The 21,762-nt window shown below is 38.3% G+C and overlaps 1 protein-coding gene across 3 annotated transcripts in view; it reads left to right on the top strand.

The window, feature by feature from the left end:
- The window catches only part of LOC124788263 (zinc finger protein 143-like), a 118,345-nt gene that overhangs the window by 39,144 nt on the left and 57,439 nt on the right, over positions 1-21,762 (top strand). For 2 of the 3 annotated variants that reach the window (XM_047255468.1, XM_047255466.1), the window contains exons 4-5: positions 5,868-6,095; positions 9,400-9,543. In XM_047255468.1, the coding sequence (XP_047111424.1) occupies positions 5,868-6,095; positions 9,400-9,543 (372 nt within the window). The remainder of the gene's footprint in view (positions 1-5,867; positions 6,096-9,399; positions 9,544-21,762) is intronic. The other variant, XM_047255467.1, reaches the window with a different exon arrangement.

Here is a 21,762-nt window from a genome sequence, read left to right as displayed (position 1 = left end):
ATGTTTAGCAGCATGGTGTGCCACACGCTGGTCTACTTTGGCCTTGGCCACACCACCAAACTGTGACCAAGAGCAAAATAAGATGACCCTGTGGCACAACATGCAGATAAACATAACATGCTTGATTTCAATGGCTACTTCACTACCTGAAACATCTGGATCCTCTCCTCCACCACCAGCTTTTCTAAATCGCACAAATGGGAGTTATCCTTACAACATATTCTCCTCTACCGAAATTATACCGGCCACAACTTATGGTTACTTACCTACAGTCTCCACACCCTCTGTCCCATTACCTCCTCCCCATTCTCATTCTCTCACTCTCTTTGTGTACTGCCCTCTGCCAGTGCACCTTCCCATCTTTCCCCTTCACCTCTCCTCTCCTTTTTCACTACCTGTCCTACCCCCCCCAACCCCCCCACCCCTCTGCCCCAAAGCATCCTTACGCTGTGCCTTTTGACAGTTTAGTCCCTGGAAACCCACACCCTACCATCCCTTCCCCTTCCCCTTCCCTGCCCCCTCCAGATTGCTGCTTCCATTCTAAGTGACAGTTCAATTCTGGTCTGAGCTGCTGGGGATGGCGGTCGTATGTGCGTAAGATGTGCTTTTTGTGTGAATGAATGTGCATGTGTGTTTCCTTTTCTGAGGTAGGCTTTGGCTGAAAGTTAATGTGCGGTTTTTCATTGTGCCTGTCTGCAATTCCGTGTGTCATCTTTATGGTGAGTAGCAATGTGTCTTTTCCTTATATTGTTGATATTATGACCTGTAGTTTCCATTGTTGAAAAGTTTTCTTCATTTATTCATTCCAAATTAGTGTAGCTGACTCACATTAACCCATTAATGCTCAGAAATTTCTTGCGAGAAAACTTGTTCACATTGCTAGGGTAGGTTCAGTAAGCTAAAAAGGCATGACCACATTGATTTTTACTGTTTTCTGTACATACATTACAAAATATGAGTTAGTGCACAAACACACCACCAAGTGTATGGAACATCACACATCATATTTTCTAGAATGAAAGGAGTATAAATGTTTTTCTTGAACAGCTATATTACTTTTTGTGCACCTGTGAGTTGTGTTTCTTTTTTCCCAGAATGTCTGTATAATAGCCATGAATTTTGGATTGCTACATCTAAACCTGACAGAAAAAATTACCCACCACTATTTATTAGATTTGATAATAGCTCACATTTTGATCCATTCTATCTGTTCCACTCATACTCTGTAAGACTTGATTACATGAGGCTGAGGAACTACAGTTTTCTTCTCCAGTGCAGTAGAATACCATTGAATATTGCAAATGTGATTTACACCTTCACAGGTTGACACTGCCTTGACTACAGAGTTCTCATTCCAGTGACAGACAAGCAGCTGTGAATTTTTATCACAAATCATTTCATAAGAACCTCTGTCTTCATGCTTCATTGCAGCTACATTTTTTTAGTGAGCGATTTTCAATTTTGTTGTTTCTGAAGGTTCCATTTATACCAGTACCAATTTCAATAAATTTATCAACTATTTTCAAGGACATGAAGTATTTGACTGCAAACAAATTATGGGGCAAAGTGCCACCACAACCATCTTTAGGCAGGAATTCAGTTAACTGTGAAGGGATTCCCCCTCCCAAACCATAATCTTCTTTGTATTTATGTTGTGGTTCCTTTGTTCTTTGATAAACTTCAAAATTTAAAAACTAACGTAGTCTGAAGTTATGACACCACACTCTGTATCCAAAATGTATAGATTTGCTGTTAATGAATTGCATGAGAGCATACTGTCCAAAGTACAGGATCATAGCTTCATCTACCCTTCTTTCATTCTCCCATACAGCATACTCAAGAAGACAGTCTCTGATGTGACTGAAGTAGAGACAAATTTTTGAGACTGTCATTCTTATCTAGCTTAGTATCATCATTTAGACACACATTATGCATGACATCTTCAAAATGGTTTCTTCCCAGTATTTTTGTTTTTGAGGTAAGGCATCATATCCATTAATGAACAATGTGCCAAAGAAAGCCTTCAGTTCTTGAAGTTCATCCCATCTTTTTGCACTGCATATAAAACACGCAATAAAATCATCACTGAAAAACAGTTAAAACTTATTCAACGGAGTCAGGTGTCTTTGAACATGATTATGGCCCTGAAACAAATAACCACGTTCAGCCATCTTCTTTTTCATTTCATTTCTTTCAGGCAACTCGGAAGCCAGTCATCTTCTGCCAACCATTTTTATCATTTGTTTATGTCAAATGAGGCATTTCCGTTGATTAACTTGTCCTGTTTTTGGAACCAACTATTTTCATCTTCATTAATATTTCTTACAGCTACTTCAGCTTCTACAGTCAATTTATGGGTGTTCATCCCTTTTCAGATTCAGTGTCACAAAAACCAATTATTTTGCCTTTGTTACAACTGCTTCACATGCTGTTGTCAGTTGATGGCAATTCAAATTATTGATGTTGCCACCAAATTCTCATCTGCACTGTCTGCATCTGTGTTGTCCCTCACATCAGGTGGAACAAAGCTGAGCGCCAACGAGTTTGCCATTTCAAGATCTTTGATATCAGACTCCTCTAACAATGCCAACACCTCTTCCACACTTAGACCTCCGCAACAAGAATAATAAGCTCTTGCTGATGTAAAAAAACAACATGCTATGAGCATAATACTTTGTAAAATTGAAACTAGAAAGTAAAGTTGCCATTTCAGCAAAGTGTAGACCCTTGTAACCAGTGGTGGATTGGTGCACGAATTAAATTTCAATAGCATTCACAGCCAGACCATTGTGCATAATCTCATGCCATCATACACATGTACAGAATACAATTCACCAAAGTAACAACACTCTATAATAACTAACTGCTTTGGCCTGACAACACTGTCCTTTATATCGAAAAATAATAATTCATTATACTTACATTACTGTTATAATTGATATCTTGTGTAATGTGCAATGGAGAAAAGCTTGCACAGAACTATTTATGCATAGCATTGCACTCAGCAGAAAACATAGATGTGTTTTACCTACATAGTTTCATAAAATATAAAGTCTTCCAATGTCAAATTTTTTAGATCAAATAACTTTAACAATTAATCTTATGATTTGTAAGTTTGATTAAAAATAAATTAATATTCCACTTTTGTATTCATTATTTTATACAAAATACACTGTTAGAGCTCATATTCAAGACTAGTAATTAATACTTCTATTATGAACAAATGATTTCATCGTTCAATAAGTTTGTATTGAGCTATTATCCTTCGAAGTCCAATTATTACTCTTTGTGACATTATACAATGATTGATGTAGGCTGAAAATTAGAACATGTCGCATATATTTTCAAAATTCAAATTTCCAGTGTTTTGAGAAACATACCAAAAAAGTATTCTGTACTGCTGTTGGTGAATTTAAATCTGTTATATTGCAGCACTCATCTTATAGCTGATGAATTGAGTGATTAACAGGAACATAAGTTAGACTGAAAATGTTGCTGAGCTTGTATGAAAAATTAGCAACATTTTAATTCTTGTTTATGTGCCTCATCTTAGTACCTGAATACATTGGATGTAGGGACATAATAGATATAGGCACAACATGTGGAGCCATGCTTTGTTCTGTGTATTCAAAAACTAGTAATAAGCCTAACTACAAATGCATATACATTTTATGAAAGCATGTAATGTAATACAACCCAACATTCATTTGAAAAATATCCCAATTTTATACTGTGTGGACAGGAACAAGATTCACAGGCCCATAGACCTCTGTATCATTCAAAACAATTTCTCCAGACCTAAAAATATATAGGGATAAAGTCCCTGTGACACACTGTTGCCATACACAGGTGATTTTTCTTTAGATTTAGGCTGGTGTATGAAATAGTACTTGAATATTGTTGTTATATATTGGTTTTGCTTGGAAGATGTTAAAACTCTGGAAATTATGTTATTTGAGGTGTTGTACTATGTCCTGCAAGAACTCATTAACAGTATAACTGTCTGCCAGCCTGAAAGGTGGGGGCAATCATACCTCAATAATCATCAACAAATTACATAAATAAAATGCAAAGACAGTGTACAAAAAAAAAAAATTAAGTATGCAGTCTCACAAGGGTCAGTCTTGGGATTTGTCCTATTTCTGCTGTATGTAAATGCTTGGCTGATAAAATACGTGACGGAGCCAGAGTACTCTTTACAGATGACACTAAAATTCTAATTAAATCACACAGTGAAGAAAATCTGCAGGAAAGTGCAGCATTGGTTATGCATAGCTTATCGCATTGGTTCAAGATCAATAGGCTCATCATAAATTCTGGAAAAGCTTTGGCAGTTAACTTTCAAACCATGCAAAACCTCCATCCTCCAAACCCTCTTTCTCCATTGAAGGAAAAAATGCCTCAAATGTCAGTCATACAAAAAATTTTAGGCATACATATTGAGAAGGATTTGAAATGAGAAATGGACCTTAGCAATATAAATAAAAAACTGAATACACTACTGTATGCTGTAATGATTCTCAACCAAAATACGAACTGCTCATCAGTGTATGATTGGAGTATACAGTCACTACTGATGCACAGAATAATATTTTGGTTGAATTCCACAATTTCTGAAAAAAATATTTAAAAATAAAGAGAAAGATAATCAGACTGATAATGAAAGCTAAATGCAGTGACTTCTGTAGACCCCTTTTTTAATTTTGAAAATACTGCTCTACCTTGTTTGTATATATTTGAAGTACTAAATTTTACAGAGGGGAGCATCTTAAAAGGAAACCTATTCAAACATAACCATGATATACATGTATATGAAACTAGGCAGAAGCTGAACCTACACATAAACACAGTAAGCGCAACCTTATGCAAAAGAGGTCTGTATCATACTGAGGTTATGTCATAAACCATATGCCTTCTTAATTAAAATGCCTACAAAAATTAAATATGTTTAAGGCAAAGTAGAAACATTTCTTGCTTGACCACTGGTTCTACTCTGTCTTGGAATTTCTGGAATATCATCGTAAGAAAGCATCATTTACCAGATATTGTTAATTATGCATTGTACCATTTCACACTATAATTTACTGTGTGTTTATCATGTAGTGTCTCTTACTATCTCTGGTATCAAATGTAGAAACAATGTAGTATATCAGTTGGTCAGTTTATATTATTATGCACTTGGTTTGTGTTGTCCATATAGTCACAATGGCTGCTGTAATCATAAATTAATTATGTTTACCCATGTCCTGCATCATTTGTACAGACAATGTACTAAAAATTGATTCTTGGACTAAATAAATAAACTGAATACATGTCGCACTTATGCAATATAGTGTTTGCCATTTATAATACCAGACACCAAATTATCGAAAAGTAGTTATAGTTATGTCCCCATTTTGTTAAGTTTTTCACTAGTGCAGAACATATCCTAACTTCCAGAGAGGAATTGCAGAGGAGCAGCACCACTGTATTCCAGCAGATGATGTACATCTTAATTTATCTTCAGGTGGAAAAGGTTGTGCTGCATCATCATACTTGATGCACACCTAATTGCCAGGTTACATAGTGATTTTTGCATTTCTGTATCTTTTCTTTTGACCATTGCTGAGACAAGTGAAACAATCCTTCCAGAAGTCCTCTAGTAAACCTTATGAATAATATTTTATTTTTAACAGTGTCTCCCAGTGAATAGTAAAGTGATTGAAAAAGTCCTGCCTTACTCCTATATCTTCTGTATTTTGTTAAAATAAAGATTTTTCTGTGCATGAGTCTTAAAGTAAACGCTGTTCCAGCAACTAATTGGAACAAAAGTTACAAACCACTTCAGTTTTTGAAAACTGTTTATTTGATCTTTTTGACTGTTGTAGCAGTTCCAACACAAGAACTAGAAGTACTGAATTGTTTTACTGTTTTGGATGATGGCTCGGTGGCACAAGAAGATGGAAATGGTGCAGTTTCTATAAAAATCGAGCAGGTTGAAGAGCTAGAAGGGGGAAATCTCTTAATTAGTAGCACAAGTGGAAATTTTACTTCTGTTACTTTAGCAGATGGAACAGAGGCACTTGTTGCTCATGAAGTTGCTGTTGAAGAACAAGGTTTGTTTCTACAACCACACCTCTCAACTATTGTCACTTGTACATAAATTGGTGCCCTTTATAGGAAGTTTGCTGTATTAGATGCTTTAAAATTGTTTGTTCATTATTTCAAACTATGGAAACTCCAGGTAGGAATATCAACAGTTTAGGAAAAGACAGATTGCTACTTACTTTAAAGAAGACACGTCAAGTTGCAGACATGCACAATTAAGACACTTACATAAAGCTTTTGGCCACAGCCTTCACCAGTAAAAGAGGGACACACACTATTCATACACGCAAGCAAGCACAGCTCATGGACACACAACTGCCATCTTCAGCATCTTGGGGCCAGAATGCAGCTGTCACTTGGGATGCAAGCACCAAACTGTAGGGGGTGGGGAAGAGGAAAGGATAGTAGTGTACAGGTGGGGAGAGAGACAAACACTGTCTGGTGGACACAGATTCAGGAGGCTGTGGGGTAGGGAGATGGGGGAAAAAAGGGAGAAGAGGGAGGAAAGACAGGTGGATGCATTGGTAGAGGGCCGCAAATAAACAGGGTGGGAGATGATAGGACACAGGGGATGGAAACTGTTGGGTGGTGGGTGTGGGTACAGTATCTTACTGTAGGTTGAGGCTGGGATAATTACAGGAGCAGAGAATTTGTTGTAAGGATAACTCCTATCTGTGTAGTCCAGAAAATCTGGTGGTGGAGGTAGGGATCCAGATGGCTTGGCTAGTGAAGAAACCATTGAAATCAATTGTGTTATGTTCAGCTGCATGTTGTCCCATAGGATGGGCTACTTTGCTCTTGACCACAGTTTGGCAGTGGCCATTCATCTCACTGCACAGCTGGTTGGTAGTCATACCAATATAAAAAGCTGTGCAGTGATTGCAGTACAGCTGGTGAATGACAAGGCTGCTTTCACAGGTGGCCTGGCCCCTGATGGGGTAGGATAAATCTGTGAATAGGAAGTGCAGGGTGAGTGGATTGGGCAGGTTTTGCATCTGGGTCTTCCACAGAGATATGATCCTTGTGGCAAGGGATTGGGATTGGCATAGGGATGGACTAGGATGTTGTGGAAGTTGAGTGGGCGATAGAACACAACTTTAGGAGGGGTGGGAAGGACCTCAAGTAGGATGTTCCTCATGTAAGGGCATGGTGATAGGTAATCAGAGCCCTGGCGAAGGATGTGGGCTTTTCATTGTGCCTGTCTACAACTTGACATTTATTCATTATATTGTATACTTGACACAAAAGATACATTCATTCCTTTTTTCTTACAATACTCTTGAAGTGAATTACATTTTTTTGAGTGCAAGTCATATTTATCACTTATGTAAAGTTGATTATTTAGTAAATAAATTTCAAATTATAGTTACATACTCGTAATTGGATAACACTGTATCTTTAATGTACATTATCTAATATCTTGTTGTGTACAATGTGAACAACTACAGTATTTCATTGGAGGGAGTAACAGGTCAGTTAAGTTGATTGGTGCCTCTGAGATTCACAAGCAGAAGAAGCCAAAAGACAAAGTGGAAACTACAAAAATTATACTTCTGGGGATTTTGAAAACAAATGATAAACTAAACCTGATGTTGGGTGACAATAAAACAATTTTGAGGCATCCAATTGAGGTGATTTTTCTGAAAATTTTGAGACTTGTGGTAAGTTCATGGGATGAGAATGGCAATGAGGACTCTGGGTGCAACAATGAGTGAAACCAGACAATGGTGACTTGGAGGAGCTGCTGGCTGGGAAAGTGTAAGGTAAAGTTACTGATTTCAATTGAGTCTGTAATCTCTGATACTTTCATTTTTTTAGAGAGGTGAAAAAGTGAAGTAATTCCTGGTTTGATTTTCTTTTGAAACTTATCAATGGGAGGAAAAAAGATAGAAATCCCTCAGGATTTTATATCAGAGTGGGGCAGCATGAACAGGAAAATAAATGTGTTGCCAGTACTGAGGTGTCATAGTGAGGAGCTAAGTTCTACAGACAGCAATAAAAGATGGGGATGAAAGCTAGTGAAATTTGAGCTAAACAAAACTGTAATTGTTGTTGTTTCCTGTTGCTATTTATGTGGAAGTTAGCTTATCCTTTTGTGGTTATGTGATTTGCTTATTAATAATAAATAAATCCTAATGATTTCCTCTTGCATCTTGTTACAGTATGCAGTTCAATTTCTAGCACTTTTCTCTAGAAGAGTGCTAGAGAGTCTGCGATATCAGATAACTATAAGTTGTTGGAGCTTTGATTAGTATATAAAATTGGGAACTCTGGGGTGATTTAAAGTTTAGTAGTTACGAGAGAGAGAGAGAGAGAGAGAGAGAGAGAGAGAATTATTATGATCGTATGCCAGAATAGCAAGTAAAGCATCCAGCAGCTCAGATTTTAAGGTTACTGACATGGATTTTACCTCAGTAGTAGGCTGCTTATCTTCAGTGTTTTGCCTTCCTACTGTTATTTGATATAGTGACAAGTTTTTTAAAATGATGACTGCACCACTGTGTAACTGAAGTTGTGATTTTTGGTCATTTTTTGACATCTCGATTGCTAGTGAAACAGAGATGTTTAACATCTGATTATAAGTCACTGGCTTTAATACCGATTACTTACCAATGCAAACTTGCTTCGTATTCATGAGGAATTTACATTCCAACAACCAACCATGAACTGACTGAAGCATTGTCTTACACACCTATTTACAGATGCATGTAAGATTAAAAATCAAAATTGGCTCTTATATTTTGATTATTGACATGAAAGAGAGCAAAATCGGAGGATCAAAATAATAATAATAAAAAGAGCAATTCTATTTAACTATGACCTGTACTATCAGAAAAAATGCAAAATAATGGATACTATTTTGTGGACATAATTTCTGTTTCTGGGGGGACTTACAGAGTCTGCCAAGCGACTGTTTCTGGGGGGACTTACAGAGTCTGCCAAGCGAGGTGGTTCGCACACTGACTTGCATTCAAGAGGATGACATTTCAAATCCACATCCAGCAATCCAGATTTAGGTTTTTCGAATTTCCCTAAATTGTTCCAGGCAAATGCCTGGACAGTCCCTTTGAAAGGGCATAGCCAAAATTTTCTTCGTCGTCCTTGCAACAGTCCGAGTATGTGCATCTTGCTCTGTTACAAATGCTCTTGGGTTTTGTAAGGTTAGCTGAGTCCAAACATGATAGTATCTTGCTTTGGCATTAGTGGTAATACTCATTGTTATGTACCTCATGAAATGTGCTTATTTTCAATCATTAACTATAATTTGAAACATATGTCTCAAAAATTTCAGTAATTGTTCTCTGTTTTTAGTTGCAGAAGAAGTCCAAGCTGATGAAGAAAATGTTCCAGAATGCAACACAATCATTATCCAAGGACTACCAAAATATCTGGAGGGGCAAGCAATCAAACTTGAAGACGGTTCAACTGCACTGATCCATGCTGCTCCCAGAGGAGGTGATAGACAAATTGTTTTCAACTTTTAATTTACTGTATCAGAAAAGTTACATTGTGAAAAAAATTGTCATTGCATTACTGCAGGCTAGTACCAACTGCTGCTAGCACAGATGTAGTCTGACAGAGTCATTATCTTAAAGTACGTTGTTTTTATTTCCTTATTCAGTCTGAATTTTTTACATTTGGAATTCATAGCTTATGTCAGGGGTATAACTCATTCACATTGATTTGTTCCATTTCCTGAGCGAATTTCTTGTAGGATTTTTAAATATGTTGGCTGTAGTAAGTGCCATGTACAGCGGTTGGACACCCTGGTTCAAACACCTCATTTTCAGAGGTTGTATTTTGACTTATCAGTAACACATTGATATTTTCTTTTGTTTTCCCCCTTCTACCACAATTCCCTGGAAGTATTCTTAGCTGCCAGTACGTCTGTAATAGTGTACCTAGAATAGAGATGCATGTGTAGACATTCATCAGTGATTTGATTTAATTTAATTTGCATTTGGTCCTGTTAAAATACATTTTTTGCAAAGGTTGTACTGTAATGTAGGACAAGTCAAAGAATACAACATTATATGGAGAACTGGAAAAAAACAAACAACGATACTGAGAGAGAATTTCTGCAGTGCATTATTGAGTTATTTAGCTAGATAGTTACATGTTCCACAGATCATTTTGCATGATAGATCATAATGATGTGGGACGAGTAATTTTACATTCACATTACAAATTAATTTGTACATATTGTTACATTCTGAACATTTCTAAAACTTTTTTCCAAAAAAGAAAAAAAACTATAGGAATAGGAGGAGTTGTCAAGGAGAAACTTTCTCAGTTTGTTTTCAAATTTTACTTTGCTGTCTGTCAGATATTTTGTATCAATGGGCAAGTGATCAGAAATTTTTATTGCAGCATTGTGCACGCCTTTATGTGCTAAAGACAACCTTAATGTGGAGTAATGAAAATCATTGTTCCTTTTGAAGTATAGTGGATTATTTACAACTAACTTCACAAGGGAATAAATGTACTGTGAAGGAGTAATCAGAGTGCCCAACTCCTTAACAGATGTAGCATGTTTTTGTACATCAAAGACTTTCTTCCTCAAAGATGAGTTACCCAAGAACATTATTATTCCATATGACATTACTGAATGAAAACATGCAACATATGTCAGTTTATTGATTTATCCCTCTCCAAGATTTGCAGTGATTCTGAGTGCAAATGTGGCTGAACTAAGTTGTTTTACAAGTTCAAAAATTTGCTTTTTCCAATTTAAATTCTCATCAACATGGACACCTTAAAATTTTGAACTATCCACCCTGTTTATTATTTCCTCACCATGTATTACACTTATCACTGGTGTAGTATCCCTAGATGGGCAGAACTGAACAAGTTGTGTCTTTTTAAGATTGAGGGTGAGACCATTCACAGAAAACTAATAAACAATACTTTTAAGAACTTTGTTTAACGTTTCTTCTGTTTCTGTATGTATGCTTGGATTGATTACAACACCAATGTCACCTGCAAATAGAACTAATTCTGCCTGTTGCACATTAGATGGAAGATTGTTTACCTTAAATAGTTAACATGGGAATCATATGTTCATTTGTTTAACCACACTTTACTCCACATATTATATATTTCTCTCTCTCCCCCCCCCCCCCTCCTCCCTCCCCACACACACACAAAAAAGTTGCCAAAGCAAATGCATCATTGTGTGACCTCAACATTTTATTGCTTGAGTCGTGTAGAGACACAAGGTATTTGTGCATGCTTGCACAAGCATTCTTGGGTGTGTGTGCTTGTCAAGCAACTAGTTAAGTGTGTGATCACCTTAACAGGTCAGTGCCAAGGTGGTCAAAACTTTTATTACAGAATTTTTAAAGAAGTTTAAAGACTGTCAATGTTTGTGGGACATGTAATGTGAGAAGTATACCAACAGAGATGCAGGAAATTAATCACTTACTTCATTGTGTAAGTGTCAAAAACACAGCAGAATGTTCTAATGTGTGTGAAATCTTATGGGACTTAACTGCTAAGGTCATAAGTCCCTAAGCTTACACACTACTTAACCTAAATTATCCTAAGGACAAACACACACACCCATGCCCGAGGGAGGACTCGAATCTCCGCCGAGACCAGCCGCACAGTCTATGACTGCAGTACCTTAGACCGCTCGGCTAATCCCGCGTGGCACACAGCAGAATGCCACACTGTCTGCTGTGGTGAGCAAAAGTGAAGGATTGAACTGTTTTCTGATGTTGTATTTATTACAAGTGGTGTGCCACAATAATTTGCAGTCACCTTACATCTAATTTGAAGTGAGATTTATTAAACTCATACAGCACATATTTAATTAAATACATTACATTTACATGAACACTAGCTTAGTGCCTGCTGCTTTGCTCACAGACTGTACAGTCTGCAGAGATTTTTTTTAATCAAATTTTTATGTTGTTCACAAATTGCAATCCCTTCTAAGCTTTTTCACCCTAATTAAGGCCATACAAGTATGATATTTTCTGAATGTACTTCTGACCAAAAAGCAGTTCTGGTAGCTGGTGTCCAGAGCTTTTTTTAATCGTGGCTTTTGTGTTCTTGTGGAGATATTTCCATAGCAGCTTTCATCCCCTGACAAATATTTCTTTATATCTAACTAAGAAGTGAAATACGAATTTTTATAAATTTAGCTTTAAAATTTTTTTAATGTAACAAAATACAAATATCAAAAAAAGTTTTGCATCACCCTGGTTCCCAGAACTACTGAAGATAGACGTAGACTGTGGATATTGTATCACAGACACAGTCTCTTTGACTATTCAGAGACGTCACTAAACCCACGCAAAGATGTAAATAACCATGCATGAGCAGTGCCTGTTAAATGGAGGGGTTCCAACAGCTGTTCAGTTCCAGTCATTCCACCAGGAAGGAGGTAGACGGCTTGTGGTGTTTGTAGTTCACCCGTGCCTAGACGGTCAATACCGTGGTTCGATCAAGTCCACATTGTTACTTTGTGCCAGGACGTGCTCTCAACAAGGGAAGTGTCCAGGTGTCTCAGAGTGAAACAAAGCAATGTGTTTCAGACATGAAGGAGATACAGAGAGACAGGAACTGTCGATGACATGCTTCGCTCAGGCCGCCCAAGGGCTATTACTGCAGTGGATGACCACCTATGGATTATGGCTTGGAGGAACCCTGACAACAACGCCACGATGTTGAATAATGCTTTTCTTGCAGCCACAGGATGCCATATTACGTCTCAAACTGTGCGCAATAGGCTGCATGATGTGCAACTTCACTCCCGGCGTCCATGGCAAAGTCCATCATTGCTACCACGATACCATGCAGCGCAGTACAAATGGAGCCCAGCAACATGTCAAATGGACTGCTCAGGACTGGCATCACGTTCTCTTTACTGATGAGTGTCGCATATGCCTTCAACCAGACAATTATCGGAGATGTGTTTGGAGGCAACCCAGTCAGGCTTAATGCCTTATACACACTGTCCAGTGAGTGCAGCAAGGTGGAGGTTCCCTGCTGTATTGGGGTGGCATTATGTGCGGCCAACGAACGCCACTGGTGGTCATGGAAGGTGCCGCAATGGTTGTACAATATGTGAATGCCATCCTCCGACTGATAGTGCAACCATATTGGCAGCATAATGGCAAGGCTTTCGTCTTCATGGACGACAATTCATGCCCCCATCGTGCACATTTTGTGAATGACTTCCTTCAGGATAATGACATCGCTTGACTAGAGTGGCCAGCATGTTCTCCAAACATGAACCCTATCGTACATGCCTGGGATAGATTGAAAAGGGCTGTTTATGGATAACATGACCCACCAATCACTCGGACGGATCTACACTGAATCGCCATTGAGGAGTGAGACAATCTGGACCAACAGTGCCTTGATGAACTTGTGGATGGTATGCCATGATGAATACAGGCATGCATTAATGCAAGAGAATGTGCTACTGGGTATTAAAGGTACTGATGTGTGGAGCAATATGGACCACCACCTCTGAAGGTCTCACTGTATGGTGGTACAACATGCCATGTGTGATTTTCATGAGCAATAAAAAGGGCGGAAACAATGTTTATGTTGGTCTCTATTCCAATTTTCTGTACAGGTTCCGGAACTCTTGGAACCGAGGTGATGCAAAACTTTTTTTGATGTGTGTATTTTCTTAAAAAATTTCATCCACTGTTGTACTCCCTTAGAGATTAAATCCCCAGAAACACTGAAACACAAATTTTTGTTTTTCTAGCCAGTTGTCTTATGTGTAGCTTTAAAATCCTTTAGCAGTTCTTTAGTAATTGTTTATTTTCAAAGACTTTCACTCCCTATTTTACCCATTTAGTGGTTGAATTTCCAAAAATGCTGAAACATTTACTTTTTATTTTCTGACTGAGAAACCAAACACCAGTTTTTGTAGATGTAGCTTCAAAACTCTTTTAATTGCGACATACTTTCAAAAACTTTCATCTACTATGTCATCCAATTATAGGTGGAATTTTGCACAGTCCCTTCTTAAATGATGCCTACAGTATAAGAGCCACAATCGCTCCAGTGTCAAGTTTCTATCCTTAGTGGTTTGGGCTGGATAGTGATGGGTTAGTGAATCAGTCTGATCCTATTTCACCCCTTTAGGAGTTGAATTTCCAAAAACAACAGTGAAGTATGTATTTCTTCATCTCCAACCGAGAAGCCAAACACCAATATTCAAATATTTAGCTTTAAAAATGCTTTCATAGTGAAATATTATCATAAATCATTTCACTCCCATAGGGATTGAATTTTCAGAAACAGTGACATGCGTATGTTTTATTTCTAACAGATAAACCAAATTTAAAATTTCATAGATTTAGGTTTAAAAATACTTTCCTAATATTATATTTTCTTAAAAGAATCCCCTTAGGGGTTCAGTTTCCAAAAACACTAAAACACTTATTATTATTATTATTATTATTATTATTATTATTATTATTATTATTATTATTTAATTTGTAACCAAGAAGTCAAATACCAATGTTCATAGATGTAGCTTTAAAAATACTTTGGTAGTTCTTTAATAATGATATATTTTCAAAAAAAGTTTTCACCCACTATTTCACCCCCATAGGGTTAAATTTCCAAAAATGCTGGAGCATGTATTTCTTTATTTCTGACCAAGTAACCAGTTTTCATAAGTCTAGCCTCAAAATTGCCTTAATAGTGACATTTTTCAGGAAAAAATCTCTTCATTCCCTATTTCACCCTCTTAGGGTTGGAATTTCAAAAAATCTCTGAATTTCAAAAAATCTCTTCTTAAATGATGCCAACAATATAAGAATCACAACTTGTCTAAATTTCAAGTTTCTATCCTAATCATTGGGGCTGGGATGATAAGTCAGTAAGTCAGTCAGGACATTGCCTTTTATTTATAGAGATTTATTTATTTAGTCATGATGAAATTCATCGTGCACCTGTAAAAGACGTTGCTGCTTTCAGGAATAGTAATAACTGTGGAAATACACCTGCAGTGAAGTATGCCAGTAGCTAAAAACAATAATAGAGATAAAGGCTTCTCTTGTCTCTTTTTTGTCAAATGTGACTAGATGAAGTTAAAAGTTCAGAAAAAAAATTTCTTGACCATTCTTAAATAATTTCAGAAGTTGTCAGATCCCAGCTCCATCACTAATAAAGCGTGCATGAAATTCTTTATTTAAAAAAGCCATTTCTCAGCCCCAGCTTCCTCTCTCCTGTTTCTAGCCTTGTTGGTTGTAAACATCAAGGCAGTCAGTTTTTGTAACATTGTTATAACAAACAGCATCTCAAGCAACATAACCTCATTGTACTTAACACAAAGAACAAGCGGCCAGTGATAAGAACATGTCAGTTCTGTGGTAAGTGAGTGCCTTTCTTCAAAAAATAATTTATTAATCGGAACTGTACAATATAGCACCATAATACAGACAAATTCACGTCAAGTAGCACACAAAAAGTGTCTTTGATATTCAGTACATAAAAAGTTTCATTGTTTTCTTTTCCACATCACCACCACATCCAGCAGTTGATTGTCTTCTTCTTCTTACATTTATGGTGTGGTCATAGTTGTTGCTTCTCTTCAACTACATCTACATCCGTGCTCTACAAACCACTGTGAAGAGCATGACATATTCCTAGAGTCGTCATTTAAAACCAGTTCTTGAAACTTGGTTAGTAGACATTCTTGGAATAGTTTATGTGTGTTTTCAAGAGTCTGCCACTCAGTTTCTTCAGTATCTCAGTGACACTCACCCAAGGGTAATTCAATCCTTTTTACCATTCATGCTGCGTATACATTCAATATCCCCTTTCGGTACACTTGACCAATCACGTGAGTGATTTGTTGATAAGATTAGATTCTATTCTACCAATAAACTGAAGTGTGCTACCTCCTTTACCCGTGACTGAGCCTGTGTCATCATTCTGTTTCATGTCCTTATAAAGTGTTACACCCAGTTATTTGTATGAATTTACCAGTTCCAATTGTGACTCATTGTTGTTATAGTCATAGGATAATACATGTTTTTTTCATTTTGTGACTGCACAGTTTTACATTTCAAGCTACCAATTTTTACACCACTTTTAAATCTTAGCAAGAGCTGAGTTAATATTTATGCTGCTTTTTTTCAGACTGTACTTCTTTATAGATCAGTGCAGCATCTGTGAAAAGTGAGAGATTACTACTAATATTGTCCACAAGGTGGTTAAGATATAACACGAATAGCAAGGGGCCCAATATATTTCCGTCTGGTACACACTAAGTTACATCTGCATCTGTTGATGAATTTCCATCGAGGGTAACTTGCTGCATCCTCCCTACCCGGAAATCCTTAATCCAGTCACAAATTTCACTTGATACCTCATAGGAGTGTACTTTTGGTAACAAGCATAGATGCGGTATTGGGTCAAATGCTCCTCAGGAATTGAGAAATATTGCAACTACCTGACTGCCTTGATCCCCAGCTTTCAGTATGTCAGAAGAGAGAAGTGTGAGTTGGGTTTCACACAGTCGATGTTATCAGAATCCATGGGTTGGTGGCATGGAGGAGGTCATTCTGTTTGAAATACCTCATTATCCTTTGGCTCAGAATATGTTCTAAGATTCTACGACAAATGGATATCAAGGATATTGTACGGTACTTTTGTGGATCAGTTCTGCTACTCTTCTTGTAAACAGGCGTGACCTGTGCTTTCTTCCAGCTAGTGGGTATGGTTTTCCATTTGAGAGATTTATGACAGATATAGCCAACGGGGGGGGGGGGGGGGGGGGGGGGCGGCATCTCAGCTGCAAATTGGATAAAGAATCTAATATGAATTCTATTAGGCTCTGGGGCTTTGTTCAGCTGGATGTCTTGTCGCACCCACCACTAACAAAACCATAACTAGCCCAATTGATATTTGGAAGATTAAAGTCACCTCCAGTGATTACAGTATGATTAGAGAACTTTTATGCAAGATAACTAAGGTTTTCTTCAAAGTGTTTGGTTACATGCAAGTGAAAGTCTGGTGGTCAGTAGAAGGATCCAATTATAAGAAAATGCCCACCTTTGGTACGGAGTCTTGCCAAACAATCTCATGTGTGGCTTCAGTTTCTGTCTCTGTGAATTCAAGTTTCTTGTCTTCTGTGACAAATATACCACCTCCATTTCCCATTAGTCTATCCTTTCGGTATATGCTTATGTTATAACCTTTAATCCTAATAAATTGCGTGGATATACAACGTAGAGCAATAGCGAGTTACATGCTTCCAACTCCGAATCTGTCACTCCACTGCCCACTGCCGTGCCATGACATGCGGCCGGCGTCGTTCATAGCCAGGTGGCGCTCCTGCGCTCGGCCGAGCTGCGGAGCGCCTCTATCGCCGTGTTCGCGTACTGACATAGCGGCACTTTTAAATCTCGTGGCACTGTCACAACAGCTTAAATTTTCCCCATAAATCTCACTACTGTCAACTGCTGCTTTTAACCAGCTTTCTGTACCTATTATTATGTGTGGTTCACTGAATTTTAGGTGTGCTTCAAACTCTGGCTGTTTGTTGCAAATGCTTTAGCAGATAACCACTAAGATTTTGATATTCCCACTTATGGAGCACGTTTCTTTGGATCTTACACTGATATTTCTGGGTTTCCTACAGCTATTATTATATGGATGGAATGGAGAGTCACCTAATCAAAAACAAAAAGAAAAGAAAGGAAAAAAAGCTCCCTTGTGTGCACCCCACAGACAGCAAGCCAGCTGGGTAGCAGCATCTGATGTGTAGTGCACACCTAACACATTTAGGGAGACTCTACAGTTCTCAACCCTATGGCGCAAGTCTAGGAAGTCGCAACCTATCACACAGAGCCACCAAAATCCCTGGTTCAAGCCCGCCACTCAAAACCAGGGGGCCGCAATATGTTTTGGGGAAAATGCTGCAGATTGCCATCTTTGTTGAAACTCTGTAAGCAAGACTGGTATTCCAACCTTCTCTGCCAGTCACTGGAATGAACCCAACAAGTATGATCTCAGAGACCAGGTCATAGACTCATATAAAATGTCCCACATTCTGCCATTGATTGCACCCTGTTTCTTCAGTGGCTGCCATAATAGCCTTTTCAATGAGACCCCCAGGCATATGCACTGAGTGCACGTGGTGTTCCTTCCCATCCCTTGCTATCGTTCTTTAAAGGATACCGTTATTTGTGGTATGTCTGAACTGCCAACGATTAATAGGCTGATACCGTTTTGTATTTGCCTCCCCCTGACATTACAAACAGCACATTTCTCAGCAGGTGAAATGGGTCTCACTGTATCATTTTCAGTTTCAGTGGAAGATAGCACCATGAACTTGTTGATTAGTGGGATGGGTATAACATCTTAAGTTCTCCTTAGTCCCTGTCTTCTCTGTACAGGTCCTACACCTGTCATATCCTGGTTTTCGTGCCTCTACACCTATGACTTCATAAATACTCTGCAGACCACTGTGAACTGCATGGCAGAGGATATGTCCCACTGTACCAGTCATTAGGGTTTCTTCCTGTTCCATTCACGTATGAAGCATGGGAAGAATGATTTTTTTGAATGTCTCTGTGCGTGCTGTAATTACAGTAGAGCGTCGATTATCCAAAGTTATTGGGGACATGGGTGTTCGGAAAACTGGTTTCTTCAGATAATTGGACGGTACATGTTTATTTGCCAAAAAGAAGTACTGTACAGTAAATTTATTCATAAAAACAGGCATCTCTTTTAGTATTACAAAGTAACATACAAAGGCAGCTTCAGTAGGAATATAAAGCATGTGGCATAGTTTATTAAACAAAAATATATACATATTACATACGCATTTTGCATGAACAATACACACAGTATACAAAATTATCACACAGAATGGGACCTGAGATAGGTTCTCCTTCCGATCTCTTTAGTGTAAACCACTTGTAAACAGCATCATCTGTGTTAGTGGCGAGCTTCATAGTTTTACGGCTTGTTGATCCATCAGTAGAATCAAGCATAGCTATAAAATTTGCTATGCTCGTCTTTTGTTTTTTTATATCCGTAATTGTCGACTTCCCCACCTTGTACTCATTGGATAAAGTGGTTGCAGATTCACCTTCTTCTAACCTTTTAATAATCTCGTACTTGTCCCTCATAGAAAGGACAACGCGTTTACATTTAAGCATTTTGTATCATCAAGTTCACTTCTTCACGCAGCAGCACACAAGTGGTCGTAACAGAGAACAGAAGGTGACTGTTTGCACCGTGAGAAGCTCTTCTTGGGGGCGTGCAATCCTTCAAACTGCGCAGAGCAGCACGGCTCAACTCTAAGCTGGCGCAGCTGTTGCTGTGAACAGCTTTGATACTGCCGCTACTTCTACCGCCAGTGCCAAGCTGACAGAAGTGTGCTGATTGTTGAAACACAGCAACTGGCGGCTTGGCCGGTCAGCAGCGCCTTGTGAAGGCCCCATTAGAAGCAATGTTCCGCCAGCAGTGGCCCAGTGCGGTGACTACTGTGGGAAACTTGGTTTGGGAGTGAGGGGAATGATGGACGGTAGGGTGGGAGAGTAACAGGTGCGAGCGAGTACACAGTTCGGTTAAGCGGTTGTTCGGTTGACCGACATTCGGATAATCGACACTCTACTGTATTCTAATCTTATCCTCATGATCCCTAGGTGAGCAATACATAGGGAGTTGTAGTATATTCCTAGAGTCATCATTTCAGGATAGTTTACTCCATCTTCAAGAGTCTGCCATTTCAGTTGCTTCGGTATCGCTGTGACACATTCCCATGGATAAAACCAACCTTTGACCATTCATGCTGCCCTTCTCTGTATACATTCCATATCTCCTCTTAGTCCTGTTTGGTACAGCTCCCACATGTTTTAGCAATATTCTATAACCAGCTGCCTGAGTGATTTGTAAGCAATTTCCTTTGTAGACTGACTGCACTTCCACAGTATTCTGCCAATAAATTGAAGTCTACCTTCTGCTTTACCCACAACTGAACCTATGTGATCATTCCATTTCATATCCCTGCAAAGCGTTACACCTAGGTATTTTTATGACTTGGCCTACTCCAACTGTACCCCACTGATATTATAGTCATGGGCTACTACATTTTTTTCATTTTGTGAAGTGCACAGTCTTACATTTTTAAACATTTAAAGCAATTTGCCAATTCTTTGCACCACTTTGAAATCTTATCAAGATCTGACTGAATATTTGTGCAGCTTCTTTGAGACAGATAACTGAGTCATCTGCAAAAAGCCTGGGGTTACTATTAATGTTGTCTGCAAGGTCATTAATATCCAACATGAACAGCAAGTATCCCAACACACTTCCCTGGGGCACACCCAAAGTTACTTCCATACCTGATGACGATTCTCCATTCAAGACAATATGCTGCATCCTTCCAACCAAAAAGTCCTCGATCCAGTCACAAATTGTGCTTGATACTCCATATGATTGCATATTTGACAGTAAGCATAGATGTGGTAGTAAGTCAAATGCTTTTTGAAAATCAAAAAATACTGCATCTACCTGGTTGCCTTGATTTAAAGCTTTCTGTGTGTCATTTGAGAAAAGTATGAGTTGGAATACACATGATCGATGTTTTAGAAACCGATGCTGGTTGGCATGGAGGAAGTCATTCTGTTCGAGGTACCTCATTATGTTAGAGTATTATGAGTAATTCTGCTACTTTGACTTTTTTTACATCCAATAGTGATGCTTGCCCACACATTCTCCGAGTTTTATTGGCATTTTTCTTTCAGTCTTTGGGAAAGGCTTCCTTTTCCTGTCACTGCTTAAGTCACATTAAGTTCTTGGATGCCATTTTCAACATCCTTGCTTCCGTCATCTTCTGATAAGTTACCTGAATTTTCTGGTAAACAATGGGCACCTTCATGTACCGTTGAGTGTGAAGAAGTACCATCATCTCCAGTGGCAACTGTGACTATTGTGTCATTTTGAGCATTCTTGTATACAGCCAATGAAGTTTCTAGACAAAATATATTTCTATTTTCAATTAATATGATATCAGCAACATTATCAATAAAAATAATCGCAAGAAAATTTATCTGCATCATCAGATTGTAAAGGAAAAGCAACTGAGAAGGTCATGTATGAAATTAATTCTTCTTCTGTGCATTTAACTTCACTGTTATTATTGTTATTGCCTCCCTAAATGGGTTAGGTGTGCGCCACTCATCAGATGCTGCTACCCAGGTAACGGAGTGTGTGTGGGGTGCACACAAGGGAGTTTTTTTCACTTCCTTTTTCTTTTTTTCTTCTCTTTTTCTTTTTGATTAGGTGACTCTCCGTCCCATCCATATAATGATAGTTGTAGGAAACACGGAAATATTAATTCTGCTTTTACTGGAAAACGTGTGGTTAAGTGGGTTTTCTAAAAATCTTTGGCAGAAATGACTAAAGCGCATTATGAGTGAAGTGTGTCTGTCCGATTCACATTGCAATAAATCAGCTGTGATACTAAGTTTTATAGTTTTAGTAGATTACTGTTAGTGTGAGGCAATCAATTTTCAATCACTCTCAGGAAGGAATATCCACTTTCATATGCTAATTGCAGCCAAGAAACAAATTCTCCCTCAGTAAAAAAGATCATCTCATGTTGTGTCTTCCGAGGGGTAAGTGTGAGGATGAGGTGGCACTTGAACACAAAAGATTGGGTGCAACACACGACACTTAGTA

This window comes from Schistocerca piceifrons, chromosome 3, assembly GCF_021461385.2.
Source record: "Schistocerca piceifrons isolate TAMUIC-IGC-003096 chromosome 3, iqSchPice1.1, whole genome shotgun sequence".
NCBI lineage: Eukaryota > Metazoa > Arthropoda > Insecta > Orthoptera > Acrididae > Schistocerca > Schistocerca piceifrons.
Note: the sequence above shows the minus strand (reverse complement) of the source record. Positions and strands in the feature narration are given on the sequence as shown.